Source organism: Mustela putorius, unplaced genomic scaffold (assembly GCF_011764305.1).
Source record: "Mustela putorius furo isolate JIRA1106 unplaced genomic scaffold, ASM1176430v1.1 tig00003899_pilon_pilon_pilon, whole genome shotgun sequence".
NCBI classification, from domain to species: domain Eukaryota; kingdom Metazoa; phylum Chordata; class Mammalia; order Carnivora; family Mustelidae; genus Mustela; species Mustela putorius.
In genome coordinates, this window is record NW_025422048.1 from 546,907 (window position 1) to 565,405 (window position 18,499).

The 18,499-nt window shown below is 48.8% G+C and overlaps 2 protein-coding genes and 2 non-coding genes across 5 annotated transcripts in view; 1 reads left to right on the forward strand and 3 right to left on the reverse strand.

Annotated features, from left to right (window-relative positions):
* Positions 1 to 501: 501 nt before the first annotated feature.
* On the reverse strand, positions 502 to 12,997 carry DKC1 (dyskerin pseudouridine synthase 1). Its single transcript, XM_004779305.3, has 15 exons — positions 12,781 to 12,997; positions 11,977 to 12,044; positions 11,236 to 11,322; positions 9,892 to 9,983; positions 9,392 to 9,576; positions 8,484 to 8,548; positions 7,997 to 8,123; positions 7,642 to 7,772; positions 7,103 to 7,246; positions 5,076 to 5,196; positions 3,667 to 3,785; positions 2,951 to 3,054; positions 2,356 to 2,464; positions 1,545 to 1,664; positions 502 to 1,240 (listed from the first exon to the last, which is right to left on the reverse strand). Exons 1-15 carry the CDS (start codon positions 12,794 to 12,796, stop codon positions 1,175 to 1,177), a joined length of 1,554 nt encoding a protein of 517 aa, XP_004779362.1. The 5' UTR covers positions 12,797 to 12,997; the 3' UTR covers positions 502 to 1,174.
* On the reverse strand, positions 2,537 to 2,654 carry LOC123388517. Its single transcript, XR_006603009.1, has one exon. It is a non-coding gene; the product is annotated as a small nucleolar RNA SNORA56 (small nucleolar RNA).
* LOC123388516 lies at positions 7,410 to 7,546 on the reverse strand. Its single transcript, XR_006603008.1, has one exon. It is a non-coding gene; the product is annotated as a small nucleolar RNA SNORA36 family (small nucleolar RNA).
* Positions 12,998 to 13,105: 108 nt separating the features above from the next.
* The window catches only part of GAB3 (GRB2 associated binding protein 3), a 92,246-nt gene continuing 86,852 nt past the window's right edge, over positions 13,106 to 18,499 (forward strand). For both annotated transcript variants that reach the window (XM_013049341.2, XM_004779307.3), the window contains exon 1: positions 13,106 to 13,240. The gene's annotated coding sequence lies outside the window, so the exon portion shown is untranslated. The remainder of the gene's footprint in view (positions 13,241 to 18,499) is intronic.

The following is an 18,499-nucleotide window of genomic DNA, read 5'->3' on the forward strand; positions in this document are numbered from 1 at the left end:
TCCACTGCACCACTCACCCAGCAGCCGGCCGCCGACACACAAACCTGCGCCCTCCTGATGCTAGCGCCCAGACAGGCGCACACACAGCCTCCTGCTTTGACCTGCCACTGGCTTTCATCCTGACCTTTGCGGTGAGGGAAACCCAGCCTCAGGCCTAGGCTCAGAATCCCTCCCCACACACACTGGCACCTCCCACCAGACCCTTGACATTACTCCTAGCGCCCTCCCCATGACTGTTCGGGGAGATCACTGGATTGGGGGTGATGCCCCTTTTTATCTATTACCTAGCCAGTGTCCTTAATGAAGATTCCAGAGTATTTGGTCCCATGCCAGATAAAAAGCCCCAGGATCAATGTTGTGAGATACAGAACCAGAGAAAGTAACCAAAGGAAAAGCATCAAATTTCAAATAGAACAAACTTCCCTAGATTTTTAATCAAAATAGTTTATAATTTTGTTTTACTAGTTTGACATCCCCAACAATAAGAAAACCCAACAGAAATACTTAAAAACAAGTAAACTTTAATAAGTAAAAAGTACAACCTTCTCCCAGCAATGAAAGTTCGAGGAGGACAGAAGGACGGTTCTTTCGCTCCCGACGCACACAAGCAGGCCAATGGGCAGGTGCGTGAAGCCGGACCCCCAGGCTCCGGAGGAGCACACACAGGACCACTAAGCCAGAGATCGCCCGCATGTGGCCAGAACAGACTGCTGTCCTCACAGGACATGGGGGAACAATGTGGTTCGGGTCTATTCCTTTATGTGCTGTACACCATTTCATTGAGCAACATTTAGAAACTTTTAAAAAATGGGTTGGGGGATGGTGCAAAGCAGGAGAGCACTATCACATTCAAAGAACAATCGACAGCAGCCGCCGACAGTTCTGGGCTGTGCCAGATCTGAAGGAGACGATCCCCAACTCTCCCAAGCAGGGAAAGGGGGGAAAGGGGTGGCATCAAAGCTGCTTCCTTCACCTGCGTCCTTAAAACAGGACAGGATGGGGCAAGCACACCAGGTGACGTCACCCGAGTTCTCGGGGAGCAGCTACAATGTGCCGGAACGCTCCACCCATCCTGGGGCCTGTGGCGCATTCCCTCCAGAATGAAAGGAAGTCTGTTTTCCCAGTAAGGCTTTCATTCCTCCTGCCCGCCGGCCCCGCACTCCACTGCCATCCGCTACTCAGAAACCGCTTCCGCTTTGATCTTCTTCTTCTTCTTCTTCTTCTTGGTACCGTCACTGTCCTGGGAAAAAGAGAAAGCCTCACAGCACCTGTTAACAAGCAAACCAGGGGCATCCCAAAAGCCCAATAAGCCTTCACAGGATGTGGGAGGACATTCCAGAGAAAACCAGCTTTGCACGGAACACCAGGTCCTGAGCTCCCCAGTGACACCGCAGCGGGCTCTTACACACTCGCCCTTGTCACCAGCAGCACCGCAAGCGCGCGCAGTTACGACGAAATGGTGGCACCAAGGGCACGGGTACTGTCGCCGACAGGAGGCTGCTGCTCCCTTCCGCCCCGAGTGCCCTGACCGGGTGTGGACGTACCCCGTGTCCCGGGCCGGCCGCACTCTCTAGAGCAGCCGCGGCCTTCTTGTCCTTCTTCTTCTTCTTCTCCTTCTTGACCGGCTGCGGGGAGGTCTCCTCGCTTTCACTCTCTCGTTTCCGCTAAGGTGGACGCAAGTGATCAAATGTCAGATTTGGGGCAAAAACGGATGAGAAACGCTCAATAAGGCGGGGACCACCAGAACAGCCCCTGACTACAGGAGGAAGCTTTCTAATGACGAACCTGGAGAACCACAGAGAATTCGAGCACGGCCTCACCTCCCGAGACCAGGAAGCCAGGGCCGCAGCACGCCTGTGAAGGTATGCGGACAGGCCCCGCGGACAGGCCCCACGCATGCCGGGAGTGCTTCCCAGGCAGCTTGTTCCAGACCCCTCGGCGCACCCATTCTGTACTCTGATGTCAGGGGTGCCCCCCGGACCCTGAGAAGCCGAGGTGGTAGCATGTACTTCCTTTGACCTTCTCTAAGGCTGTGCTAATGCGATCTAGGGCGGTCAGCTTCAGGCGAGTCTGCCCCAATGAGGGGCCAGAATAATGGCTTCCTCCACCAAGAGCCAGTGGCGGCGCCACATCCACGAGCTGGGAACCGAGGCCAGTCTGATTTCTGAGCCCCCCCACCCCCCCAGTAGACACAACAGGGAACGGGAACCGGAGCCCACACAGTCCAGAGGAGTACGCCCAGGTCACAGAGTGGCGGGGGCGGCCTTGCCGCACTGAGCCGCGACCCGTGGCGGGAGCACAACCACTGAGACCTGCCGACAGGATCATGTCCCAGAGCGCTCTCCCGTTCCTTACCTTTGGGGTTTTTACTGCTTCAGCAACTACCTTGGGGGCTTGTACCACTTCGGCAACTTCCTGTGGGTCTTTTACTCCCTTGGTCCCCAGCTCTCTCTTCGCAGAGTCACTGAAAGACAGGCACCAAGCAATGAGATGTGCTGAGTAGCCACCGGGGAGGTCCTGCCGCGTCCCCAACTAGTGATATCCGGCAAGTCTGAAGCCACCATCAAAATACTGACGACAGATGGAAGAACTCACCACTTACTGTTGCAGACGGACTCCCATGAGCCAGACTAGAAAGGGATAACTGTCTGCTGGGCAGGCCCGAGCCCCTACCTGGCCCAGGCGCTCGAGAGGAAGTCCCTCCAGCCCCTGAGGCCTCGTCAGCACCACGCTGTCGCCGCGCTCCTCCGACACTACATCTGCCCCGCTCCCACACCTGGGCTCCATGACCTCCTGTCCCGGCTCCCCTAGGCAAGCACCGAGCAGTACTGCACCCACCCCTCTGGGCTCTGCGGCCTCCCCGGCTCCCCTGGAGCGGATGCACTACCGCATCCAGGGGGCAAGTGCACGGTCTCTGCCTGCCCGGGGCTCCCAAGCACCCTGCCCTCACCTGTAGTCCACATACTCCTGCATCCAAGTGGCAGGCGTGCTGTCTGTGGGCTTGCCGTGCTTATCCAGAAGACCCTGCTTGATCATCAGCTTCTTCTGACTTGCCTGGTGAGCCGCCAGGGTTTCAAGGTCAGAATGGTGGGACACATGAAGCAGGTACTATGGCGGCTTGGCGAACACCCCTCCCTTGGGCCTCACACTTCTCTGCAAAGCACTCTGAACTCACTCTCTCCAACAGGAGCGAGCATGGGACTTGTTGAAAGTCACAAAGCCTAGTTTTATCCTTTGGTGGCACCTGCCTCCAGCCCATTCTCCCCCCACAGGGCCTTTGCAGCACATGCCCAGACCCTCCCGCCCTTCTTCACCAATAGATGTCCTTTATGCTGGCTGGCATGGCTGGCAAAGATCCCTTACCCAGAACCCCCAACCAAGTCGAGCCCCTCATTCTGCACTCCCGAGGAGCCAGGCACCTCCCGGTGCTGGTCAGCCTGCAGTGTGGCTTTGGTCATGCAGTATGAGCGAAAGCCATCTGCTTCCCCCATTAGACTGACACCTCTAAGGTCTGAGATGGTCTCACACCTACCCACCAGCACTCCCCAGAGCCCAGTACAAGGCAAGTTGTGGTGGCAGGGACACAGCCCAGGACTGCCCACATGAGTATTCAACAACGCAAAACTGCAGTTACTCACAGCAGGGCGCACACCCAATCCCACTTACCTTTGGACCTAAACCCCACTTCCGAGGGTAAGTGTCTCTCTCCATGATGACTCTCTTGATCTTGGCTACAATACCATGGTCACAGGTAGAGATCACTGCTGTGGTCATCAGTGCAATGGCTACAGATGTTGGAATGAGATTAAAGAATGACTCGGAAGGGAGAAACTTCCTATACTCTGAGCCCTAATCCCACTGTTTTATATAAATTTTAAAACCCCATTTTTGGGGCACCTGGGTGGCTTAGTCGGTTAAGTATCCAACTCCTGATTTCAGCTCAAGTCATGATCTCAAGGTCATGAGATCGAGCCCTGTGTCGAGCTCCGCAGTCAGTGTGGAGCCTGCTCAAGATTTTCTCCCCCTCTACCCCTCTCCCTGCTTGTATGTGTCTTTGCATGATCACTCTCAAAATAAGATCTTAAAAAACAAGACAAAAAAAAAAACCCAAAACCAAAACAAACAAACCAAAAAAACCCAAACATTTAAGGGGCACCTGGGTGGCTCAATCAGTTAAGCGTCTGCCTTCGGCTCAGGTCACGATCCTGGAGTCCCGGGATCGAGCCCCGCATCGGGCTCCCTGCTCAGCGGTGAGTCTGCTTCTCCCTCTGCCCCTCACCCTGCTTGTGCTCTCTCTTTTTCAAATAAATAAATAAAATCTTTACAAAGAAAAAAACATTTAAAACTCGAAACTCGACTGCCTTGAGGTTTCCTTTGCTGAGGATGTTCATATGGAGAAAATCCACCACTATGGGAAAAAAGCTCTGAAACCACATTAAAATTGTCAGTTAAAAAAATATTTACACTAACCACATAAAAATCAACGTTTCCTAGATCCTCAGGAGACCTCTTAATAAGGAAATCAGAGCTATCCATTTACCGTGCCTAATTTGCACCAGAAAGAAAGCACACCATGAAAGTCCCTTCTCAGTGGCAAGCAGCCAGAGGAGGGGATACCTCTAGTAAGACACCCTAAAGATACACTCACCAAGCTTGGGGCTCAGGCCACACATAGGGAACAACCTGCAGAGCCCCTTCAGGGCAATGGAACATTTGAAGTTGTAAAGGACACTCCCAAAGCAGTTCAAAGCTCACAAGTTAACTGCTACCAGCAGACATGGAATGGACTGAACTTTTCATCTCAATTACCACAGACACTTGTTCCTTTCATTAACGGTTTTCCCTCTCCCCACTGGAGCCAGGCTGCTGCCACATGGCCTCCAGCAGCCAGCTGGGACAAGGGAAGCCCCACTGACCTCATCTCTTTGCCCATCTAACACAGTGCTGTGCTTCGACTCCCACTCCACGTCCCAGACAACACAAGGGTTAGATGAACCCAAGGAGTCAGGACTTTGGGTCCTGCTTAGTAAGCCTGGCTATGATGGTACAGAAAGAACCAGGGCAACTTCTCTTACCCATGCAGATCGCCTCCCCTTTGGTGGTGATGACCACAATCTCCTGATTGACTTCGATGCCATCCTCGTATCGGAGAACACCTGGAAGCATGATTTTTGCCCCATAGCAGATGGCATTCACCTGCAGAGACGGCACCGCACGTAAGAGCCCCAGCTGCAGCACGAACCCCTGCCCACCACCCCAGCCCTCACCAACACAGAGAACACCTCCGGGGGGGGCTGCAAAATGGAGCGAATGGCACTGACAGCCATGGTCGCAATCTGGCATGCACAGGAGCCGCCCGCCACGGGTGAGGTGCCTCAAAACACACGGACACAGAAATGTTAAAGAGGAATTTAAATACCTACTCCTCGGGGCACCTGGGTGGCTCAGTCGGTTGAGCATCTGTCTTTGGCTCAGGTCATGATCCCGAGGTTCTGGGATCGAGCCCCGTGCTGCGCCCCTCCTCAGCAGAGAGCATGCTTCCCCTTCTCCCCCCACCTCATGCTCTCCCTCAAACCATTTCTTAAATAAATGAATAAGTAATATTTATAAAAAAATAAATACCTCTTCCTCACTTCTCCACTTCACTTAAAAATATTTTCACCTTAAACCAAAACCCAGGGGCGCCTGGGGGGCTCAGTGGGTTAAAGCCTCTGCCTTCGGCTCAGGTCATGATCCCAGGGTCCTGGGGTCGAGCCCCGCATCGGGCTCTCTGCTCAGCAGGGAGCCTGCTTCCTCCTCTCTCTCTCTGCCTGCCTCTCTGCCTCCTTGTGATCTCTGTCTGTCAAATTAGTAAATAAAATCTTTAAAAAAAAAAAAAAACCCAGCCTTGATTTTCCTTATTTACTCTTCTCTCTTTTTTAATTATTGAAGAGGAAAACCCTAACAGAAGCAGGAGACCTTTTTGCTTTTTGGGGAGATCTGGCCTCTAAAAGGCCTACAAAATAATCAACAAGCAAGATCACTGAGGCCTGCTGAACCAATCACATGCAAGTTCAGGCCGCCTCTCCCTGAGTTCAATGGCTTGTGCCATCTGGTCTTCACTTACCTGGATCTCTTTTCCTGACCATATTTCACGTCTCCCCTGAATTCACCCAGAGGGTACCAGTCTGACCCCAGCATAAGGAGGCTCTATCACATTTATATCGTGTTTCACGTGATTAGATTTTTTTCACTATTACAATGGCATAGTTTACTATACCTCCGTAAATTTTTTTCTATTACAAAGCAAGACGTACAAAAAAATGCATCAAACGCTTTCAACTCAACTATCCTTTGTCCCTGATATAATTACATTGTTAAGAAACTACTTGTGGGGCACCTGGCTGGCTTACTCGGTGGAACGTGCAACTCTTGATTTCAGAGCTGTGAGTTTGAGCCCCATGCTGGGTATAGAAATTACTTAAAATCTTAAAAAGAATTACTTTCAACGTTATTTAGTAAATGTGCTAAGAAAAAAAAAAAAAGCTTGCTAAGTTCAGTGATGTTTAGGTTTTATAGCCACAAACTAAGATTTAAAGGGAAAAAAGCTTTACTGAAATTCCTAAGGACATAGCTTATAATATCTCTGAAATGCTCATCTTAACTTTCAATCCCAATTAAAAAATTCTTTTCTGGCAGCAACTTAAAAATATATCAAGGTTTCTTAGGCACACATAGAACTAGCAGGTTACAGGAAGGCAAATTTGATGTACCACTGATAGTTTACTTTGGAAAAATTCAAAGTAAATGTTTAAACAATCTGCCTTATTTTGATATGGAATTATGTCCAGCATTCAATTTCCCACTCTAATTTAGTGTATGTGGCTTTGATTTAGTAAAATACAATTATAAATGCTTATTAACAAAGAATCCAGAGCTCAACTTACAAAACTAAAAAAAATAATAAAATAAATAAATAAATAAAAAATAAGCCCAATGGAAAACAGTTAAGTTCCCGTCATGTCACACCTCCTTACACAGAATGTGGATTTCAGAACAGACGACATCTCATCCTTGTGGAGTCACATTTTGTGCAAACGTGAACCTGTAACCCAGAACTTACTGCACTGTCTTTCATAACCAGCCTTTTATGAGAAGTCAACAGCTTTTCCAAAGGGTAAACAACTCGCCGCAGGTAACTGTCATCCTTGTGGTTGTCGTACAGCCACTGGGCATCAAGCACATCATGCATCGTCACCATGTGGTCCTGAAAAGCAGCCATGTATGAAAACTATTCAGTGTCACTGTCCCTGTAATAGCACGACCGTGCCCAAACTTCCAAACCCTGAATGAATTTAGTCCAAACTCACTGGTCTTCACTCTCTTCTACACTTCTGTAACTACCGCTTTACTGAGATCTAAGCAGGCACTTCTGTAGGCTGAGAGGCAGCAAATGAACAGAGCAATGTTCTCTATCCAATCATCTCCCACAGCCCAGGTTTCAATGTTCCAAAGTTTAATTAACAGAACAGGGAAGCTGCCCTGAGCTGAACTCAACACTTTGGAAACTGCCTCTTCCAGGCTGTGAGGCAGGCGGGATTGCAGCAAAGGCGGAAGGTGTTAAGTACAAGCTCTAAAACTTCTAGCCCCGTAACGGTGTACCTTTTCACTCATGACTCCAGAGCGAACCCTCCGAAGTTCCTGCATCTGACCGCCAACTCCCAGTAACAAGCCAAGGTGCACACACAGCGTCCGAATATAGGTGCCGGCTTCACAACTCACCCAAAAGATACCTACGACACACACACACACATACACACAGGCGTGAGTACATCACTGGCTAACAGGCACAGAGCTACTCTCCGGGCCAGCGAGACTACACGCCACAGAAAACGGGCTCTGACCACACCATATACTAAGGGCATCTACTGCTAACCAGAAAATGTCATTCCCAAGAACGCAGTCCTGTCCACACGTGGTCAATGTCAACTCAGTTCCCCACAGGCCCATTACCTACCTAATCTTCTTTCGGGGTCATACTCAATCATCTTGCTCTCATATATGGTCCGCACTCGGAGCTGCCTCTTCACTGCAGCAATCAGTGGGGGTCGCTGGAATAAGGCACCTGTCAGAGTTTCTAGGGCCTGAGAATAAGCACAAACCAAAACAAAGACTCACTGCATAGACTCTTACATAGGAGCAAACAGTCTACTGTGGCAGTTTGAGGACACCAATGAGAAAGTTCTTTTCAATCATTTAAGACCTCAAATGTCCTTTCCCTTTTTGCTTCTTTATTCAACGACACAGGGATGACTCCGTGCTTATCGGAGCCCTCTTCTCAGAAGGGACACGTCCAGAAGTGCCCCTGTCAATGCATAGTACCCGTCCAGGCTGGCCTGAGCAGCCCACTGAAAAGGGCACAAGACAGGACAGCCAGGAAAGCCACCTGCCACAGGTGTCCACGGGCTCAGATACACAGGCTGCCCGTAATCAGGCAAACTTACCCTAGAAAGTTGAGTCCCCCCTTCAATAGCACTGTGTAGCCGGACAATTCCCACATACTCTTTGCCTAAAAAATGACAAAAGAGTAGTCAGGTGTGGCCACTGAGTTTTCTGTATTTCTAAAATGGTCACAGTCCCACCTTGTGCAGAAAAAAAAAAGCATGCAGTTTGATGACCTCTTTCTGTCAAATTTCCACCAAGACAGATTTCATGGTTTGGACATGGGAAAGGAATGAAGATGCTTCTTCTCGTTGGGAGTTTCGGCTTCCAGTGTGCTGACAGGGACAGCTGCAATGTGCAGCACAGAGCCAGCTGAGAACAAAGCCTTGCAAGGTCATGTAGGAGTTCCCCCTGATGAAAATGAAGGAAGGGCACTTTCGGCAGAAGCAGCAGTGAAGAGTCTGAGGAGCCTCGAGCGACAACCCTAGAGCCGGACTCAGACACAGCCCCGTCTCAGTCCCAGGGACAGACTCCGTCAACCTGATGTGCACATGGCCAGTATATGGAACTCCAAGAAAGGCAGATAGACTAGGATCTCGCAAGGGACAGAAGGTATACAACCAGAGCATCTCTGCTTAGAATTTTTTTTTTTAAGATTTTATTTATTTATTTGACAGAGAGAGATCACAAGTAGATGGAGAGGCAGGCAGAGAGAGAGAGAGAGAGAGAGAGAGGGAAGCAGGCTCTCCGCTGAGCAGAGAGCCCGATGCGGGACTCAATCCCAGGACCCTGAGATCACAACCCGAGCCGAAGGCAGCGGCTTAACCCACCGAGCCATCCAGGCGCCCCTAGAATTTGTTTTTAAACTAGTGGAGAAACCATTACCAAGGGCCAAAAAGTAGAAGGAAAGGAAACCTAGAAAGCCTTCGAACAGTAAAGGACCTACCTCTTTTTACCCTCTTCCACATACCTGCACTCTGTTGCGACTTCACCAAGCGAGTGGCTCGTTCTATGCACACGATTAAACAGCCAGTCACCTTGGGGTCCAGAGTACCACTGTGTCCCGTCTTCTCCACCCGAAGTATCCGTCGAATCCAGGCTACCACCTCATGGGAAGAGGGGTTGGAAGGCTTGTCAAGATTAATGAAACCTGTCCTAAAATGGAAAAGACATCACTGTGCCATCATCTCCGGCCCTCTGATAAAAACTGCATCTGCAGAGTACAAGTTCGCCACAGGTACAGGTTATGTATTTACACCAATTCTAGGCCATTCTAAAATGCCACTACCACCTTGAACAACTGATGTGAAAAGTCACTTTTTCAAGCAAACTCTATGACCAATGTGGATTCAAATTCATGACGCCAAGATCAAGTCCCATGTTCTACCAACTGAGCCAGCCAGGTGCCCCTGAAAAGGTCATTTTGAAAAGAAAAGAAGTCTGAGCAGTACATGCTCCCAACACACTTACCTGATATAGTCTCCAATCTCCCTCTTGAGAGGATTTGAACCACAGGGAAGAGGTGTATAGTGTGCTGTCCTTACATTTAGCTTATCAAAGTTCTGGAAAGCAATGATACAACACAAAATAAACTCCATAAACCATTAACATATATGAGAGTCAGCACCAATATCAGCCATGTTATGGTTAACCTGCAAGTTTACGAACCTGGATTCTGCTACGTTTTCATTCTCTAGTGTGACAGACTGTTAAGCCTCTTTACATACTGGAAAAATTACCCACGTGAGTAGAATTAAAACAAATTCGATCACTCCTCTAGAAAGATTTCTTGGGGTATTAAGACTGGCAACATTTCGCAAATGCAACCATCCTGGTCCTGCTCCCCCAGGTCTGCTCCTCTTCGCTTTCTCCTCTCAGGCCCGACGGACCGCAGATGGGACAGTTGCCTCGTTCAGCTTCAGTACAGTACTTGACATAAATAGCGATTTTTAAAACCTATCTCCCACCCCTAGATTTTAAATTCCAAGACAGTAGGGACCTTGGCCTACCCAGTTCACAAGCATCTCCCCAGAGCCTACAACAGAAAAGCAGCTGTAATCGGCAGACCTATCTGACCAAGCAGAAACTCAACTCTGTTGAATTATATAAGCAAATCTCATTCATTTACTTCATATATACTGGTTTATTATTAACACTTGGTCAAGATGTGTCTCAGTAACTTTTTGTGCCCTAGCCTCTCCTCATACCCGGTGCCCACTAAGTTCCTCGTGAAGCTTGTAATTCAACTCATTACTGGGCCACTCTAAAACCCAACACAACAGTCAGCAATTTCTAGAGGACTTGTTGCATGCTAGGCACTTTGGCTAAACACATTTCATGGATTACCTCCTACAACCCTCAGCCTAAGAGAAGACACAATAAGCAAATAGCTTCAGAGGTTAAATAACTGGCCCAAATTCACACACTCCCTGAATGAAATTGGTGTGGCTCCAAAGCCCATGTCCTTGAGCACTAAAGCAGTCTTACTGGAAGTGTGGCCCACAGACTGGTTCAAGTCTGTATGGTGGGAGTTAAATACAGAAAGCAAGAACTAATTATTTATACACTTTTATGGCAGTATGACACTGTTCTGACATTTTAACTTTTTTACTATAGCACCGGGTGCACTGGAAATGAAAAATGAAACAAAACTCGGTCTTTCTTGTCAGACACCTGGAAGGAAACAGCTTTAGAGTGTAACATCTGGCATTTCACAGTCAAAGATGGTAGTGCTAATCACTCTTAATGAAGTGCTTAACACTTAAATAATGTAAAAACTAGGTCTTGATCTGATACATAATCCTAACCACATACCTTCAGCAACAGGGGCCACTGAGATGTGTCCAACTGAGCCACCTTGGACTCAGGTTTGATAAGAAATTCTTCAGCGTGCTGTATTTCCTTACACAGGACAGAAACGCACTGTTAGACATCCCATCTGATTCTGAACCATTCCATTACTACCACGTTAAGTCAAAGCCTCTTAAATAGAAAAGAAGGTAGTCTTTATGCCTCTTCACTGGGACTTCCAAGTGAAAAAGAAATGAACCAGGATCTCAGAAGGACAATGAACTGCCACCAAGATGGGGACAGCTAGTAGCACCTGGGTGGCTCTATCAGTTAAGTGTCTTGATTTCCACTTAGGTTACGATCTCATAGTCCTGAGATGGAGACCTGCGTCCCGGCTGTTATCATGGGTATGGAGTTTCCTTGAGATGCTCTCTCCCCCTTGTCCTCTGAGTTCTTCCCGTGTGCACACACACTCTCAAGAAAGAAGTAAAAAGAAACAGGGACAGCTACTTAAAGAGGGACAGTGGGTTTGTGGGTGGCAGAAAGAAGAATTTCAGGGAGAGCCGCTTGTGTGGTCAACACTACTTGGCCAACTATTATTTGACAGGAGAGATTTAGGTGGCTGGGTTTGTGAGGTTTACAACACAACCACTACCAACTCCAACCCATTCCTTAGAAACTTTTAAAAACATTTCTTGCATGTCATGTATTATCTAAGTAATCTTTCCCTTTAGTTAAAGCAAAGTATAACATATTCCTACTCACTGCTACATCTTCTTCTGGTAATGACTTCCGCTCCTTTTTCTTCTTATGTTTCTTTGGCAAAATAAATACTAAAACAAAAAGATAAGAGACTTGGGAGTTTTTCCCAAAAACAAGGGTAACAAAGCTTAAAATAGAGAATGAAATCAGAGCAAGCAGAGAATGGACGTTTTGTCTAGAATTAATGGGGAAAACAAAGTGTGTAAGACCAAACGCATACGTTGCTGCGCGGCTCGGTAACCGACCACAAGCAGTCGCACATGTCGGCTTCCATTCGGGTCCACCACGTGGCCACGGCCAGGCTCAAACCTGTCGCAGAACTGTTCTGCCCACGAGACACAAAGTTCCCTAACTGATCACTGAATTGCCCCCTACCTGGTCTGTGACCCACAGAACTTTCCCTTGACTTGGAACCACGCGGATGTCAGAGCCCCTCGGCCCTTATTCTTCCCCGCCTGTTCCCACCGCCCTTCCGTGTGGTGCTGACCGCGTAGTCTAGGCTGGCGGCGGTACAGGTACCGCCAGGTCTCCCGTCACGGCGGCACCGCCGCCTTTCAGCTCTAAGGAGGCTTTGCCTCGGCGGGAGGCCCGGGCCTTGCGGAACCACGTCACTGCGAGCACCCCTCCATCCTTTGCCCTCACTGTAGACCCAAGGCCAACAAGCCAGGCCAGCAGGAGGCCCGACAGCCTCGGGACCCGCCTGGCGGCAGAGCAGCGGACACCTCTGTCCCCGACACCGCCACCCTCCCACCCTCAGCTCTCCGAGGCGGTGGAGCGAGTACTTAGCCCGGCCAACCACGTCCTTACCTGCCGCGTCCGCCATGTTGCCCCGTACAGCGTGCGAGCCGCGTGGGCCACCACCGAGGGAGCGAGCGCAGACTCCCGCCGGCCTCGGGCCGCGCCACTAAAACCCGCCCACCTGCGCGACGCCCGGTGCGCGCTGCGCCGCGGGGGTGGGGGCCGGGGCCAGGCTCCGGGAGCAGAGCCCCAGGCGCGCGCGGGCCGCCTGCGCAATTCCATTGGCTGGCTCGCCCACCCCACCCCTCCCCGCGGTTCCGCGTCTGCGCGTGCGCTTTGGTACTCGCCCAGCCCTAGGCTGCGTTGGAAACGCATGCGCAGCCCGCCCCAGCGGCTCGTAGACCTGTGGGCGTAACCCGGACCGTGGTTTTCTGACCTTCGCCGGGTTTGATGGGGGCTTGGATACCCGGTTATTCCGCGAGCACTCTGTTAACAGCAGCACTCTGCTTCCTCTCGCCGAGCCTTTAAGGTTGGTATCGGTTCAGTCCTGATTGGAAAATGAAGACGTTGAGGCACAGAGAGGTTGAAAACCCTTTGCTGCTTGCAATTCCCATCTAGCTAGAGCCAATAGGAATATAGTGTGAGCCACTTGTGCACTTTTAAATTTCCCAGCAGCCACATGGCAAAAGAAAAAAAAGGGTGAAATTGATTTTAATAACGAATTTTGTTTAACCCATTAATCCAAAATATCATTTCAACATATAAGCGATACACTTTATGAAAGGAATATTCCACATTTGTGTTTGTGTATGGGGAGGGGTAGTATAAAAAATAATTACAGGGAGAATTTCCAGTGTGTCTTATACAATTACACCGCACCTCGATTTGAATTCCATGGAGGGGTGCTCCATGTTAAGTGCTCTATAGTCACAGGTCGCCTAATGGCTGCATTATCTGACAGCAGGAAGTAGCAAATCCTGATTCAAATCCCTTCCATCCCTGGTGTTCGTCTCACTCTTCGGTCTCTCAAGTGGGGATTTTTAATCTAACGTCTGAGGATTTGGCCGAACTCTTTATTTAATTCCTTATTGCGGTTGTAAATGAAATCTTTTCCGATTACCTTTTCTAATGAGTTGCTACTTTTCTTCCATTTCTCCTCTGCCATATGAAGATTTTATTGTGCTGTGGCTTAAAAAACAGCTGATGATTGGTTTTTCCGCACTTTTTATTCCTTCGAGAATTTACTTAGGTGTATGCCAAGGCAATAATAATAACAATGTAAATTGACTTTTTAATAGATATCCAAAGTCCCTATAATCAGCCAATCCATGAGTAGTTCACTACTTCCTCCCTTATTTTATAATGCTTCGTTGGTAAATATTTCACTAAATAACTTTTTAAGGTATTCATTGATGATACTGCTGTGGGCTGTATCTTTCTCCAAAACTCTGCATCCAGTCTGCTAGGAAACCTCTCAGTGCTTTGCCATCATCTCCTCTATCTTTCCAATGGGCTCCTATGGTCCCCCTGCTTTAACATTTTCCAATTATACTCTTTTAACATAGCAGCTGGCAAGTGTCTTTAAACTGTAATCAGTCCATGTCCCTCCTCTGCTCAAAGCCCAGTGACTTCCCATCTGTAGTGGGATGAAGACCCCCCCCCCCAAATGTCACCTTATTTGGAAAAAGGGTCTTTGTAGATAGAACTAAGTTAAGAATCTCAAGATAAGATCATGCTGCATTACTCAGGTGGACCCCAAATCCAATGACAAGTACCTTAGAAGAGAAGGGAGGGCACACTGGGGGGCTCAGTCTGTGAGGCTTCTGGCTTCAGCTCAGGTCGTGATCCCAGGATCCTGGAATCAAGCTCCACATCAGGCTCCTTTCTCATAGGAGAGCCTGTTCCTCCCTCTCCCTCTGCCACTCCCCCTGCTTGTTCTGTCTCCCTCTCTTTCTCAGATAAATAAATAAAATCTTATTTTAAAAAAAGCCAAAGTGTCTGTGATGGCTGCTTCCCATTCTGTTTCTGAGACCATTCCTTCCACCCTCACTCACCCCACTCCTGGCACACGGCCTCTTGACTACGCAGGACTACTCCAGGCTCACTCCGGGCTCACTCCCCCTTCCAGCATCTTTTGCACCTGCTCTCCCCGCTGCCTGAAATGAATCTAGTTTCATGTCTCTCTTCACTAGAATGTTGGCCTTACAGAACCAGGAGAAGTTTGTCTGTGTTGTTCACTGCTATATATTCAGTTCCTAGAAGATGCTCAGTAAGTATTTTTGCTTACTGTGTCTGTCTTGAACCCAGAAACCCCATGGAGCTTCTCTTACCAGTAGAAGCAGTTCCTCCCGCCCTGTCTGGTGAGGCTGATCCTGGCTTTCTTGGAGATCTTGTGATGAAATCACCTTGTTAGTTCCTGAGCAAGACAATGCCAGTACTCCTTGTACCCCAGCTCCTCACATCCCTCATTGTCTCCAATCCTAAGACTTGGGTACATGGAGATGTTGGAATGAAGTTGTCATGTGCAACCTACTGGCTAACCCTTAACTGCATCCCCCGAGAGAGCTCAAAGGACACTCCTTTCACCAAAACATTGAGAAATACTTTGGTGAAGGTTCTGGGAAACTAATCTAGGAAAGGAGGTGAGAGGTGTTGCCATGAAAACAGGGATCCGGGAGCCGCAGAGGCCAAGTAGTGGCACTACATCACATAGAACAGGGTGGGTATCATGACAGGCAACAGGACTGGCAGCTGGAACCAGAATTGTTTATCCCCAAGGATCTTTGGTGGTGGCTAATTGGTCATGATGTCCTATTAATAATAAGCCACCCAGGGTGCCTGGGTGGCTCAGTCGGTTGAGTGTCTGCCCTCAGCTCAGGTCATGATCCCAGGGTCCTGGGATTGACCCCCACATCATCTTCCTGCTCAGCGGGGAGTCTGCTTCTCCCTCTACCTCTGCTGCACCCTCTGCTTATGCTCTCTCTTTTTCTCTCTCTCTGTCAAATAAATAAATAAAATATTTTTTTAAAGATTTTATTTATTTATTTGACAGAGAGAGATCACAAGTAGGCAGAGAGGCAGGCAGAGAGAGAGAGGAGGAAGCAGGCTCCCCGCTGAGCAGAGAGCCCAGTGCGGGACTCGATCCCAGGACCCTGAGATCATGACCTGAACTGAAGGCAGCGGCTTAACCCACTGAGTCACCCACCTATAGTAGGCCATGATCTATACACCCCACCAAGAGAAACTCTAGGTCCGGTGAATGGTAGTCGGCCTTGTATTGCCGCAGTGGAAAATGTGGCCCCTCACCTAATCCCTGGACCTAGCTGCCCACAGGCTCAGAGCCACCAAGTGAAGACAAGGCATGGTACACATAACACTAGCGTGTGCTTCAAACCTTCATCCTTCCCTCCCTGGGGACAGAGAATGCCACTGTAGTCCACTGGTCCAAAATGAAGACTTAGTCTGGGTGCCCTCTCACTGCATAATTGGAACAATCCGCAGCTGAAACAATTCCCACAGGGGAATTTTTTTGACTCAAGGGCTGAGGACAGTTATGGAAAGAAAACTCAAAAGGAAGCCCCTGGAACTGTCCCTTCAATTCTCTGGTGTATCATTGTAATTAAGTCCCCAGGGACCAACTCGATCATGTGGCTGTCCACCAAGACATCTTGCTGGTCCATTACATGAATGGCATCCTGCCGACTGGGCCTGAAAAAATAGTTCATCACAGGGTGAGAGATAAGGCCTTGGAAAATTTAGGGGCCTGCCAATTCCATTAGGCATATCGAGATGGTTCCCCAAAGTGCAAACCAAATTGCCCGACCTCAAGCCCACTGCCACTGAGAAAGAAGCACTGTGCTTGGTGGGCCGCTTTCTGGAGGTGGCATCCCCCACTAGGATGTTACACAGCCTTTTCCAAGCCTTGGTAAGAGAATCACAGTTCAGGCCTCTGGAATTTGGGATAAAAGTAAAGCTAGGACTGGCCACGTGGCTGGTTAGCTCAGTTGGGTAGCATGCGACCTGACAACACCAATATTGTGGGTTTGATCCCCAAACAGGCCAAGAAAGGCATTAGTTTTCATGTTTAATAAAGACTAAAACTGAAAAAGAAAATAAAGCTAGGACCTACACATGCACCAATCTGTCGGGAGGCGAAGGCAGCAACTTTCTTTAGTCCTTGGTTGAAAGCGAATGACTGTGTGATCTTAGACCTGAGCTGCACGTTGTGAACCGAGTGTTATTTGACCAAACGAGCCATGAAGTAGGGCGTGAGCAGCCGCTGGGGCGAACAGTCCGCAGTTCCTCAAAAGGTTGAACACAGAGTTGCCGTGTGACTCAGCAATTCCATTACTATGTGTATATATACCCAAGAGCCTTGGAAACAGATGTTTAAACAGATGCTTGTGCAAGTATGTTCATAGCAGCATTATTCACAATAGCCTAAAGGTTGACGAGACTCAAATGTCCATCTACAGATGACAGGATAGACAAAATGTGGTCTATCCATATGACAGAATATTATTCAGTCATAAAAAAGGAGTGAAGTGCTTTTATGTCCTACAACATGGATGAACCTTGAAAGCATGAACCTAGGGGGCACTTGGCTGGCTCAGCCAATAGAGCATGTGACTCTTGATCTCAGGGTTGTGAGTTTGAACACCACATTGGGTGTAGAGATTACTTAAAAATGAAATATTAAAAAAGAAAAGAAAGAATGGGAGCCTGGGTGGCTCAGTGGGTTGAGCCTCCACCTTCAGCTCAGGTCATAATCTCAAGGTCCTGGGATCAAGCCCCACATCGGGCTCTCTGCTCGGCGAGGAGTCTGCTTCTCCCTCTGCCCCTCGTCCTACTTGTTCTTTGTCTCTCAAATAAATAAATAACATCTTTTTTTTTTTTTTTTTTTTTAAGATGGGCGCCTGGTGGCTCAGTGGGTTAAGCCTCTGCCCTTGGCTCAGGTCACAGTCTCAGGGGCCTGGGATCGAGCCCCACATCGGACTCTCTGCTCAGGAGGGAGCCTGTTCCCCCCCCACCACCCCGCACAGCCTGCCTCTCTGCCTACTTGTGATCTCTCTCTCTCTGTCAAATAAATAAATAAAAATTAAAAAAAAAAAAAAGAAAGAAGAAAACATGCTAAAGGAAGTAAGCATAGAGGAACAAGTATGATATGACCCCACTTGGGCAAAATAGCCAGAACAGGCACCCTAACACAGGTAATAGTCATGTGAGAGAGGAGGTTTCCAGGAGATTATAGCCTCCAGCCATCTGGTCACCCCCAGCCATTAAGTCATCTCAGCTGAGGCCCCAGATGTTCGGGAGCAGGGAGAAGACATAATATGTCAGCAGAATAGCAAGCCATCCCAAAACTTCGTGTCATTAAGCATGTTGCTCTGCTGACAGAGTACGGGTATGGTGAGAAGTCAGCCGGAAGGCCGGGTGGAACTGGGACTGGAACAGGAGTCTGTCCCTGTGGCTTGGACTTCCTTATAGCATGGCAACCTCAGAGCAGTCAGACTCTGGACTCAGTGGCTCAGGTCTCCCAAAGCAGGTGTTGGAGTAGACAAGGCATAAAACTGTCAGAATAACCTTTTGTAACTTGGTCTTGGGAGTCCCGTCAAATCATTCCTGCTGTGTTGTATGATTCAAGCAGTCACAAGCTTATCTAAGTTCAAGGGGAGAAGGCATCAACCCCACCTCAATGAGAGGAGGGTCAAAGAATTTTGGAGCCCTAGTTTAAAACTGCCACATTCATAGGGGCACCTGGGTGGCTCAGTGAGTTAAAGCCTCTGCT